Raw genomic sequence first — 12,394 nt, 5'->3', positions numbered from 1 at the left:
AAGCACACCTGTTACACGCTAGGGTTCTTACCAACCTAATCCGGTTTAAGCTTCATAAAGTGGTAAGAGTTATTATCATCGTCTTTATTTCACAAGTAAGAAGACTGAAGTTGAGGAGACAAGTAACTTAGTCACATTCAGGGCAGGGATTCGGATTCAGATGGATTCACACATAAATTTGAGACTGTGTCAACCTCGTTTCCTTGCACCAGTCTCCTCCAGTTCCACTGCCCTGTATAATCCTGGGCTAGATAACCATTGTCCGTGTATTTTTAACTGCCCAAGGAATTAGCTGGATTTTGTTGTGTTTTTAAAGAAAGCAAAAGGCATTTCACTGACTGTGTAGGTTTTTAGAGAGGTCTTGTGTGAGGAAACAAATCCAGAGAATGTCAGCTTGTTTACTGGATTCTTTCAAATGAATTTCCTCCGAAGCCCAGATCTCAGATCTCTTCCCAAGGCGCAAAACTTTTCCGTCTCCAAGGCGACAGAGAGTAGTCCCTCCTTTCTCGTTCTCGCGCGTATGGATGACGTCACACGGCGAGGTTCTCTGACGTAAGAGTTTCCTGTCCACCATCTTTGTCCCTGGCAGAGTGGGTTTTGCGCAGTGGCTTAGACCTGGAGAAGGAGTCGTGACGTGCGGGAAACCATTACAACATCGCTCGGGCCGTGCTCTCTGGCCGCTGCTGCCACCCCCGCCCTTGCCTACGGTGAGTTGTAGGCGGCTAACTTTGGGGTGTGTCCCTTTTTGATGGAGATAGGGGATCCCCAGACTTGGTTGGAGACAGGCGGAGGAGAGGAAATCCGAGGACCGTGACCGTTGATGATGGAGTGAGCCGTCGGGTGTGACCGTTGTGAGGAAGAGGGTTGGAGAAAAGGACTCCACCGCTGGGGCGGGGCGAGGGAATCCTCGGGGTGGGAATTAGGGGGCTCTGGGGAAAAGATATGTTCGAAGTCGGGGGGTTAAGAGGGTCAGAGGCCAGGGGTGTGGCTGGCGGAGACCGGAGGCCGAGGAGAGAACCTTGCTTCTTCCCGGTTTGGCGTCATTCTCTGAGAGGCTAGGACACGCTCAGCTGAGGAAAGGGAAAAGGGGTTCCCCAGAGCTTTGCTCCTAGATGGGTAAACCTCGCCGTTGTCCGTCATTTGAGGTTAAGAGACGCCTCTCCTCTGCTTCGTAATGGAGGAACATAGCCGTAGAATTTTGACCACCTCGGGAAAGAAGAGGAATTCCTGACACCGGAGAAAGGGAAGAAAAACCCAGAGAATTGACCAGATATGAGAGAGGGGGAAGCTCTTGGGAGTAAATCTTAGCCCGGAATTTTTTCTTCGGGGTCTTAGAAGGAACGGTCTGGTTTGAGAAAGGCTGTGGATTAAGACAGAGGTAGAGAAACTGGAACTTCCTGTTAATTTCATTTTTTTTTTTAATCCAAAGAATTTATTCATGCTGTTAGTTTTTACAGCATTCTTCTGTTTGGGGGCAGACTTTTTTTTTTTAACTCGATTACGAAGCGATGTGAATAAAGTGTGGCTGCTTCATTAAACTTTTTACTTTTAAAGGTCTTTAAAATGCCAAACACAGTTAACAATCATTGTGGTTTAAAACAAAGTAAAAAAAAAACCGCGGTAAGTTTAGAAAAGACAGAATGACCAAGAAAGTGGTCTCAGTGAGGAACAATTTAAATTATTAATCACCTTGCTGGTATACTTCTGTTGCTTAGCCTCAGGGTACACTTACAAAGTAATAATAGCAGCAGATGAAGGAGATGCAGCTGTACAAGACGTGTAACACTTTGCCAGTGGTGACTAAGCCTGGTGGGAAGGTGAGAACTGTTTACAGGTATTTGACAGTTTAAACTCCCAAAGAAGCAGAAAGTAGAGTGTGTTCTGCAGATAGCTTCACTGAAAGTTGGGTGGTAAAATTAGTATAAAGCTAACATTCTGTGAGGGCTTCCCTGGTGGCTCCTTTGCTGTAGGCGTGGGTTTGATCCCTGGCTTGGGAAGATCCCCTGCAGAAGGAAATGGCAGTCCACTCCAGTATTCCTTCCTGGGAAATCCCATGGACAGAGAAACCTAGCGGGCTTCAGTCCATGGAGTCACAAAACAGTAGTATGCGACTTAACCACCAAACAATATTCTGTGACTTAAGAGACTCAAGAAAACCTGGTTCTTCCATCTTTTTTTTTCCTTCTTTAAACACACCTATATTTTCAGTAAGTCATTTCAGTCACTCAGTCTTGTCTTATTCTTGGCCACCCCGTGGACTGCAGCACAGCAGGCCTCCCTGTCCATCACCAACTCCCAGAGTGTACTCAAACTCATGTCCATTGAGTAAGTGATGCCATCCAGCCATCTCATCCTCTGTCCCCTTCTCCTCCTGCCTTCAATCTTTCCTAGCATCAGGGTCTTTTCAAATGAGTCAGCTCTTCGCATCAGGTGGCCGAAGTATTGGAGTTTCAGCTTTACCATCAGTCCTTCCAGTGAATATTCAGGACTGATCTCCTTTAGAATGGACTGGTTGGATCTCCTTGTAGTCCAGGCGACTCTCAAGAGTCTTCTCCAACACCACAATTCAAAAGCATCAATTCTTTGGTGCTCAGCTTTCTACCTGTGTTTTAACATTACATTTTAGGCACAGTTCTGAATCAAGCTGAACAAGGAACGAATTAGGAAGGACACATTTTCTTTTCTTCCTTCTTTCTCTCCCTCCAGGCGTAAGTTTTCCAGAGTTTATTTCAATTAAGAGTTGGATGTAAAACTTAAGACCTTTTTTCTTACTGTATGATACTAGCAGAGTACTTTGTAGTCATTTTTAAATGGAAATGAAAGGTATGTCTGTTGTAATGAGTTATCTGTTGTAATTTTGTATGCAATAAATGATACATGAAGATGTGTTATTGAAATGTCTAATTAGCACTTCTCATCCTTATGCTTGTAATGAAAGATTACTAGAACGACCTGTCTGCTTTATAATTTGGTTAATTCTGTTCACTTTTTCCCATGGGCACCAGCTGTGTAAAGTCCAACTTTACATGAAGAGAGTGAATTTAGTGGCCTCACCAACTCTAAATTAGCTGCTATTTCCCAGAGAGCCGTTTGAAATTAAGACCCCTATTAATTTTTTTCTGACCTTATTCTCTTTAGGGGCACCAGAAGGAAGGAGGAATAGTTGAGAAAGGAAAACTGTCACAGCCTATATTTAGTAGAAACTAGGTTATGTTAAATCTAGATGTGTAATCCTGTACAAAGAGGCCTTTTCTGAAATGCAGTAACATCACACTCTGGGCTAGGAAAGTTAGAGAAATTGTGCTTTTGACTGTGTCAGCCTTATTTATTTTTTAAAACAATGTCCTGAGGCCATACCTCAAGCCCATAGAGCAGCCGATGGATGACTTGTTTAGTTTGATCTGGTAAAAAGGTAGTGTGAGTTCCAATTCCATGTTGGCTTCGCTTTGCTGTGGATCTCTCCTGAGGAATAACTTATCTCCCGCTCCCCAGAAGAACTTGATTTTTTTTTTTTTTTTTTAGTTAGAGTATAGCCAATTAACAATATTAGTTTCAGTCAGCAGAGCCACTCAGCCAAACACATACATGTATCCATTCTCCCCCAAACTCCGCTCCCATCCAGGCTAGATTTTTAAGGCTTTTCAGCAAATACTTTATTTATTCTTTGAGCTCTATCTTTATCTTGGCTGCCTCTTTGGAGTGGGGGGGGGGGGGGGGGCACTTCTAAAACAGACAGCAGTTTTCACCGTCCTATGTTTTAGAGAATCTATGTTCATCTCTGGCATGTGATTGTCTCATTTAAAAATACATGCATATGCATCTTTTGAGGTGAAATTCACAGAAAATTAACCATTTTTGAGTGAACAGTTCGGTGGCATTTAGTACATTTACAGTATTGTGCAATTCTGCCTCTTTATTTTTGTTTAATTTTAGTTTTTTTTTGGGGGGGGGAGTTTCTTTGGCTTAAGGCAGGAGCTAACATGATAAAATGTTTCTCTGCTGGTAGCTGTAAGGGATATTACATTACTCTTGTGTAGGACAGAGTGAAGGAAGAGAGTGGTAAGTTTCTCCCTTTTCTTTAAAAGCAGGGCTTTTAATTTAGTATCTAAAGATGATGTACTTGACTTTCTTCTCTTCGCTGAAGTTTTGTGGTTTGGTACATTATTCCCTAGTTAAGAACACTTGGTGCTCACAATGGATAGGACAAAAATCTCTTCCTCAGTGATAAAGATTGTTAGGGGAGGTAATGAAATTGTGTGAGTCACTATTAAAGTAGGATTTAAGACTAGGTTAATTTAGTGTTTAATAGATGTGTGCTGAAAATTTGTTAGGAATTTAATATGCGTGAATGTGCTTTAGGAAACAAAACAATTTGGGGGCCCTTTTTCAAAGAAACAATGAAAAATTCCATGCAGCTTTTGTTTTTAAATCTTGAGCAAGTTTTAAGCTTTGGTGACCCCATAGGATTTAGAGTGGCTTAATCTCATCCTGGAGAGACCATAATGGCCTTGAGCTATGGCCTTCTTGTCACGCTCTAGCAATCATTTCTGTATACTGGTTTTCCTCTTTGTATATGTAAGTTCTTGGGCTTTCTAGGTGGCTCAGTGTGGTAAAGAATCCACTTGCCAGTGCAGGAGACACAGGTTCAGTCCCTGTGTCAGCAAGATCCCCTGAGGAGGAAATAGCAGCCCACTCTAGTATTCTTGCAGGGAAAATCCCATGAACAAAGGAGCCTGAAGGGCTACAGTCCATGGGATTTCAGAGTCAGACTGACTGAGCACACAGTGCAATGCCATGCGTAAGTTCTTAGATAAGAAGTTCTGATTTATTCCAAGTCTCCTATGTGAAGGACTCCTTTCTTCAGTTTGCCCACTTCACATTTAGTTTACATTGTGAATGGATTAAATGATTATAACATTCTTTGAATTTTTGCTAGAAAGGCATTATGAAAATATTACATAAGGCAAGTCTTTGTAACAGAGTTACTTTAAATTGTAACAAATAAGCTGAAAACAGAAGTTCTTGTTTTCTATAATGATTTATGTGAGTTCTAGCTCACTTTTAACACAGTAAATTCAGTGAAATTCTGTTACAACCTAAAGCACTATTTATATAAGGATCAGGATTATAAATATTAAGTAGCTGCTTGGAAAGATAGCAAATGAGTCTAATTTCTCTTAAATTACCCAAGTAGTAAACTTTAGAGAACAAAGTTGAGCCAAGCTCTTGTCACTACTTCATGATTTTGTGGCTCTTTTTTCCTTAATTACGTTGATTTGTTTAGTGCTTAGGTCTTTTCTCTCGTATTCATAAGTACCATTGTTTGTAAAGGTGTGGTCACTCAAATTTGCCAAATGTATTATCACTGATGTTATTTTGACCTGAAAGTAATGAGCAGCTCCTGGGGCATCTGTCGTAAATTTGGTGATGAGTAGTAGTAATAATGGTGGTAAAAAAGAAGATACCTTTTTTTAAGTGCAGAACGAATATTATTAACAGAAATTTAACGTATTTGAAGAAATCAAGTACATTGGACAAAGTCTGTAGAATTTCTCAAATCAGAAAACACTGTTTCGTTATTTGGGGAGAAATGTGATTAGTCCATGCTGGTTTTGTTGTACCAGTGGAGCCTTATGTCAGCTGAGTTAGTTCTGGAAATTGGAAGGGAAAGGCAAAGTTCAAGCTGGCACCCGTGTTCTTTTAAGTTTTAAGATCAGTTCTGATTCTTTTTTATACTCAGTGTGACTAAACAGATATCTCAGTTCTTTGCATTGTTTTTAAGTCTAAACTGATATCATTTCTTTTGGGGAATACTTTTGGGGGTAATTGTAGGTTGTTGGAAATATGAAACAATTTTTAAGGCCTCTCTAGATGTTTGTCATGAAAGAATATTGTCCTACTAATTTAGACTTCCCTTTTTTTTTTCTGCAAGCGATTCCTTTTATTGATACATGTGATGGTGAATAGATTGATACAATTATTTTCTCTTTCAGTTTTTCTATGCTTCTAAGAGACTGGGAATAAGTCAGATTTGCCTTAATAGAAAGTGATAGGGAGATCTTTCAACACAAACTTTGTCTTAAGTATTGGAGTGGCTAATGGAGATGCAGTTACAGAAAGATCTAGCTTTAGGTCTTAGAGGCTCTGAGAAGATAATTGTGGATAAAATCATAAAGCCATGATAGGTTCAGGTTTTCACTCTCTTCCATTAAGCCTTTGGAGTTTGCTCCAATTAGCTTTTTGACATAAGAGTTTCATTCTTAACTATCCTTGCATCCCTTTGGATCACCCATGATGGTAAGGATGAAGAGACTCATTGTGGAATGTAGGTAGTCTCATATATAAATGTTCTTAAAATTAGCTGAATCCCTTGTTGGACCCAAATAACTCAGATAAAGGTATTCTTTTCTCTTGCTCTAGGTGCACATTAAAGATCCAAAACCATGACTGACTCTAAGTACTTCACAACCAATAAAAAAGGTAAGTATGAGAACTTGATAAAAGCCTTTTTTTTACGATTCTTCAAAAGTGATGGTGTAAGATTGCTTCAGGTAGAATGCTCCTGCTCTCTTCAGAGATGCATGTCTTGGACCATCTCACTGGGAATCTGCTGCTTCTACAGAAAGGTGTATTGAACCGATTTTTAGAGTATAGGTTTTTAGAGATACAACTGTAATGCACATCATTTTGACTTGAACATTTTAGTGAAAGGAAGAGATCCAAGATTGATCCACTGAAGATTGATAGGTCTGAGGAGGGTGAAAGAGGAAGAAGCACATTTATTCTCTTTTTTTAAAAAATTGAAGTGTAGTTGGTTTACAGTGTTGTGTTCGTTTCTGGTGTACGCAAGAGTAATTCAGTCGTGTGTGTGTATGTGTGTATTCTTTTTCAGATTCTTTCCTATTATAGCTTATTACAAGATATTGAATATAGTTCCCTGTGCTGCTCAGTAGAACCTTATTGTTTGTTTATTTAATACAGAGTAGTGTGTATCTCCTAATCCCAAGGTCCTAATATATCTCCCCTCACTCTTCCCCATTGCTCTGATAACCATAAGTTTGTTTTCTGTTTTGTAAGTAAGTCCATTTGTATCATTTTTTTTTAGATTCCACATATAAGTGATATCATGTATTTGTCTTTCTCTGTGTGATTTAACTTCACTTAGTATGGTAATCTCTAGGTCTCTCCATGTTGCTGCAAATGGCAGAGTTTCATTCTTTTTTATGGCTGGGTAATATTCCATAGTGTGCATAAGTCCCATCTTCTCTATCCTTTCATCTGTCATGGACACTTAGGCTGCTTCCATGTCTTGGCTGTTGTAAATAGTGCTGCTGTGACCATTGGGGTGCATGTATCTTTTCAAAGTAGAATTTTCTCTGGATATACGCCCAGGAGTGGCATTGTTGGATCATATGGTGACTCTAGTTTTTTAAGGAACTCGCACAGTGTTTTTCATAGTGGCTGTACCAAAGTCTTTTGTTTTTTTTCCTTGGAAACAAGCATTTTATAACAAGGAGTATTATTAAAGCAATATAGCAGTAAAAAGTAAAAATAAAGTTCTCTTCCTATCTATTCTTGTTCCTGATGGGAACTTGATCTGTATCCTTAATCTTTTCTGTGCATATATTAATACATATGATTGAAAAAAATTTTAACCACAAAAAAGAGATGATACAAAACAGTGCATGGAAACTTGATATTTTCTTATCCTTGCACTCATGCATTGTTTTGCATGACCTCTTTTTTGTTAAAGATAAAAATGATGTGATGCACTGAGAAGCACATACCATTATTTATGAATTACAGCTGCCAAAATGCATAACCTCAATGTAATTATGAGAAGATACCCATGAAAAATGAGGGTGTTCTTTAAAATGACTGTCCTGTGCTTTTTAAAAATGTCATTATAATGAAAGACAAAGGCTGACCAGCTGTTTCAGATTAAAGGATACTGAGACATGACAGTAAATGTAACGCATGATCCTGAATTGGATTCTGGCCCAAGGGGGATAGGGATAAAATTACTATAGAGGACATTATTAAGATCATTAAGTCTGTATAGATTAGATAATGTATTACTGTTAAATTTCCTGATTTTCATCATTGTATTATGGTTATGTAATGTAATTCCTTGTTCTTAGATATTACACACTGATATAATTTAGGGCTAAAGAGATGTAACGTCTACAGTTTGTTGAATGAATCAGAAAAAAGTTATAAATATATAAAGAAGTATGATAGAGCAAATGTGGTGTAACATTAGAAATTGGGGAGTTTTACAGATTTTCTGTAAGATTAAAATTATTTCAAAAGAAAAAATGGGAGGGCAGGTACAGTGCCTGGAGCACCAGAAAGTTATCTAGAAAGCCCAAGCATATTTGTCATTTGTTCTGTCATTTGGAATTAATTAAGGGTAAACAAAGATACAACCTGGTGGCTCAGAGGTTAAAGCGTCTGCCTGGAATGCGGGAGACCTGGGTTCGATCCCTTGGTCGGGACGATCCCCTGGAGAAGGCAATGGCAACCCACTCCAGTACTCTTGCCTGGAGAATCCCATGGAGGGAGGAGCCTGGCGGGCTACAGTCCACGGGATCGCAGAGTTGGACACGACTGAGCGACTTCACTTTCTTCTAAACAGGCTCTTCCACTGTAATACAGAAAACACCATGGAGCACTGCTTATTACATCAGCTGTTAGTCCATGGTTTTCAACCTTGCTGACACATTGAAATGGCCCAGTGAAACAGAGGAGGTGATGTCCAGTCCTCCCCTGCACATGTCTTTATTTGTTTGGTCTGGGATATGACTTTGATGGGAGTTTTAAAAGCTCCCCAGATTTTTCCAGTGTTTGGCTGAGATTGAGAGCTATTGCTAGCTGCTTGGTAGAGTTGATGAAGGGGAGAAAGAAGGGGGAAAGATAAGAATTTAATAAAGCGGTAGTATGTATGAGATTCCTTGCCTCACTCAGTGCCCCTTGGCTCCACCCAGCTTCTTCTGTTTATATTGCTTACACCTTAGAAAATCCTTTAGCCCCGGTCATTCATTTTCAGCTTTATTTCTGATTCTCTTATCATTCTGAAATGTATTTATTTCTTCTATTAACATTTTTTGTGCTTTGATGACCTAGATGTTGTGTGAAAGTCAAAGTGAAAGTCGCTCAGTCATGTTGACTCTTTGCGACCCCTCAGTGCATGGAATTCTCCAGGCCAGAATACTGGAGTGGGTAGCCTTTCCCTTCTCCAGGGGATCTTCCCAACCCAGGGATCGAACCCAGGTCTCCCACATTGCAGGCAGATTCTTTACCAGCTGAGCCACAAGGGAAGCCCAGATGTTGTGTATAATGATACAAAAAGATGTAATTTAAAAACTCACCTAATTCTTCAAACCTTCTCTTACAGTGGGTCATGGTAACCTTTTTTTAAATTCAGGGATTTTTGTACAAGTTTGAGACTTACAGATGAATCACATAACACATTTTAAAAAATGGATAGATTGTGTTCCTTTTACTTCCTATAACACCCACCAGAACTGCCTCTTTAAATTTATGCTATTGGAGTTGGAATAATTTCAGTTACATCCTATTTTGATTCTTCGACTCCTGCTGCTATTCACAATTCAGATTTTCTGAAACCCTGCTGCTTGTTTTTTACTTTTCCCAGAAGTAAATGATGAGAACTCTTGAGAGCTGGATTTGGCAGCAGAGGACTTGGAGAAGAGGATGACTTTTTCAAGGGCCCAGCTTTTCTGTCTGTGCTATTTTTAGAGTAGCTGTCAAATAAAGGGGTGATATTTGTCAAAATTTGTTTGCTTTGTTGGCAGTAGATCTTGATGTAACAAGCTTTTTTAGTGCTTATCTTTGGTGCTTCTTACTGGTTTCATCCTTCTCATTTAGAGGCTTCAGCAGATCACATTGTTTGCTGGCCCCACTATTCCTATACTGGTGAGCGAGGCTGAAATGAACATTAAGAACAGTGGAAGAAAATGAGGCAGTACTCTAGATGGGAAGTTGAAGTGGCAGTAGTCAGCTTCTTTTTCGTAGTGTTACAGTATATTTTCTTTCTTTTAAAACCAGTTGAGAGTTGTTATCTTCTTATTTCGGCTCCAGCTTTCTTAAGGTAGGTGATCCTAGGCCTTAAAATAGTAGTGACAGTCCTGGCATTTCACAGTGCAGAGCTTGAGCAGTCATTGAAGAGTGTACATTTAGAAATGACTGGTTTGTACCATTCTTGAAGCTTCAGTATGATTATTTCTGTTGTTAGCTTGATTGAACAGGATAGGGCTTTAAATCCCATTGACAACTTAAAGTACTGATTAGAGCAGTGATTTTCAACCCTGTACGGTTAGAATCACTTGGGGAAACTTTAAAAAATATGAACATAGGAGTTTTACTGTCTGAAAGTCTGATTTACTTGGTTCAGAATGGAGCCTGAGCATTGGTATTTTTAGATCCCTCCCAGGTAAGAATGTGTAGACAATGTTGGAAAATTCTTCAGTTAAAAAAGTTGGGAGAAACCATTCTAAGGCCAGTTCTGTTACGCGCTAGCTCTGTGACCTTGGATCCTCACTTTGTGGAGTTGAGAGTAGTGAATGAAAAGTCTCTTGTGGTTTGAAAACATTGATTTGTGAACTTGTTTCCTGCCTACGTTTATTTTTTCCTCAGGACTTGGAAATTCTGATGGGAGATCATCCCTCAGATGCCATTCTCTCCCCATTGCAGAAAAATACCACATCTTTGCTGTTTTTAAACTCTTGTTTCCGTTGCAGCCTTGCCCCTGGTTAGCTGCTGTGGTGTTACTTTACATAGTGCAGTGTTGTGCTCTCATTTTCTTAACCCTGGGACCTCATCTGTTTGTTCTCTTCCAGGAGAAATCTTTGAATTAAAGGCTGAACTCAACAATGAAAAGAAAGAAAAGAGGAAGGAGGCTGTGAAGAAAGTGATTGCTGCTATGACTGTGGGGAAAGACGTTAGGTAAGGGTGACCTCTCCTGTCTTGCTCACTTTAGACTCTTACTCTAGTGGCTTTTACTGCTTTTCATTTAAGGCTATTATGATAAGAATGTATAAGAATTAGTTTGTCCCACTGAAAACATTAGGAAGTGTAGTTGATTTTATATTAACGCTGTGACCAAGTGTGGTGTTTTTAAAAGAGTGTGAAACCAGTTTGATTTCGTTTGCATACAGATCTAGCATAAAACCTCCTGAGAGCTGGCACAATCACAAATCTGTTGCTAAGGTAGTTTTAGAAGATGATAAAAATATACAGAGGAACAGAAGCCCATGTGTAGTTTAATTGGCTCATGCCAGTGCCTCAACTGTACAACTCTGCATTGAGTTGCTGAATTCAAGATGAAAATCAATGGTAACAAAATCCAAATGGTCTATTTTTTTCTCCCTCTTTTCCCCCTGTAATTTAGCAGGACCATTTGGAAATAAGGATAGTCTGCAGGCCCCTGAGAATTCCCGATATCCTTTCCATGAATTCCATGAGGTCAAAGCTATTCTTGTAATAATACTTAGGTCTTTTATGCCCTTTTCAGTGTGTTGATATTTGCACTGCTGGTGCCGTATTCTGAATTAAGGCAGTGTGCCAGACCATAACAGTAGTCACTGTATCCTTCACCACCATGTGCTTGCAGGAAAAAAGGGCAGTTTCACTTAGGATTGTCCTTCATGAAGCACTACAAATTTATTTCAGTAAACCTTGAATCTGAGTTCAGGTCTTTTTAATATTCCATGTGATGAAACAGGAATTTGCATAAAGTACTTCTGCATAGCAGAATGTGACGGTTGATTTGAAAAAGATCCCTTGCACAGTTGTTTGACTTGGGAATACCATTCTATGCGAAAGAATGATTGACAGACAAAATTATAGTTAATCAGACTTAATATTTGGGAGATATTTTATAAAAAAAAAAAAAAATCAGAGAAGGCAATCGCACCCCACTCCAGTACTCTTGCCTGGAAGATCCCATGGATGGAGGAGCCTGGTAGGCTGCGGTCCATGGGGTCGCTAAGAGTCGGACACGACTGAGCAACTTCACTTTCACTTTTCACTTTCATGCATTGGAGAAGGAAATAGCAACCCACTCCAGTGTTCTTGCCTGGAGAATCCCAGGGACGGGGGAGCCTGGTGGGCTGCCGTCTATGAGGTCGCACAGAGTCGGACACGACTGAAGTGACTTACCTTACCTTACCTTATAAAAAATGAACAAAGTGAACCTGTCACTTCAAAGGAAAAAATTTGACAGTAGATACATTTCGACTTTAAAAATTAGAGTGTTGGAAAACTTGTGTCTCCCATCATGAACTTGATAGTTTCCAATACTTAGAGATTTTTCTGATGAGATTGGTGGTGAAATTAATGAATGTGATTATTTGGTGCTGGGCAGAAAGTG

The 12,394-nt window shown here is 39.7% G+C and overlaps 1 protein-coding gene across 3 annotated transcripts in view; it reads left to right on the top strand.

The window, feature by feature from the left end:
• Window positions 1–555: 555 nt before the first annotated feature.
• AP2B1 (adaptor related protein complex 2 subunit beta 1) overlaps window positions 556–12,394 on the top strand; it is a 109,613-nt gene continuing 97,774 nt past the window's right edge. Inside the window, exons 1-3 of one of the 3 annotated variants that reach the window (XM_027519391.1) lie at window positions 556–707; window positions 6,421–6,480; window positions 10,863–10,968. In XM_027519391.1, the coding sequence (XP_027375192.1) occupies window positions 6,444–6,480; window positions 10,863–10,968 (143 nt within the window). In that variant the 5' untranslated portion in view covers window positions 556–707; window positions 6,421–6,443. Of the gene's footprint in view, window positions 708–1,798; window positions 1,818–6,420; window positions 6,481–10,862; window positions 10,969–12,394 lie in introns of those variants that run through there. The other 2 variants (XM_027519389.1, XM_027519390.1) reach the window with 2 other exon arrangements.

This window comes from Bos indicus x Bos taurus, chromosome 19, assembly GCF_003369695.1.
Source record: "Bos indicus x Bos taurus breed Angus x Brahman F1 hybrid chromosome 19, Bos_hybrid_MaternalHap_v2.0, whole genome shotgun sequence".
Taxonomy (NCBI): Eukaryota; Metazoa; Chordata; class Mammalia; order Artiodactyla; family Bovidae; genus Bos; species Bos indicus x Bos taurus.
Note: the sequence above shows the minus strand (reverse complement) of the source record. Positions and strands in the feature narration are given on the sequence as shown.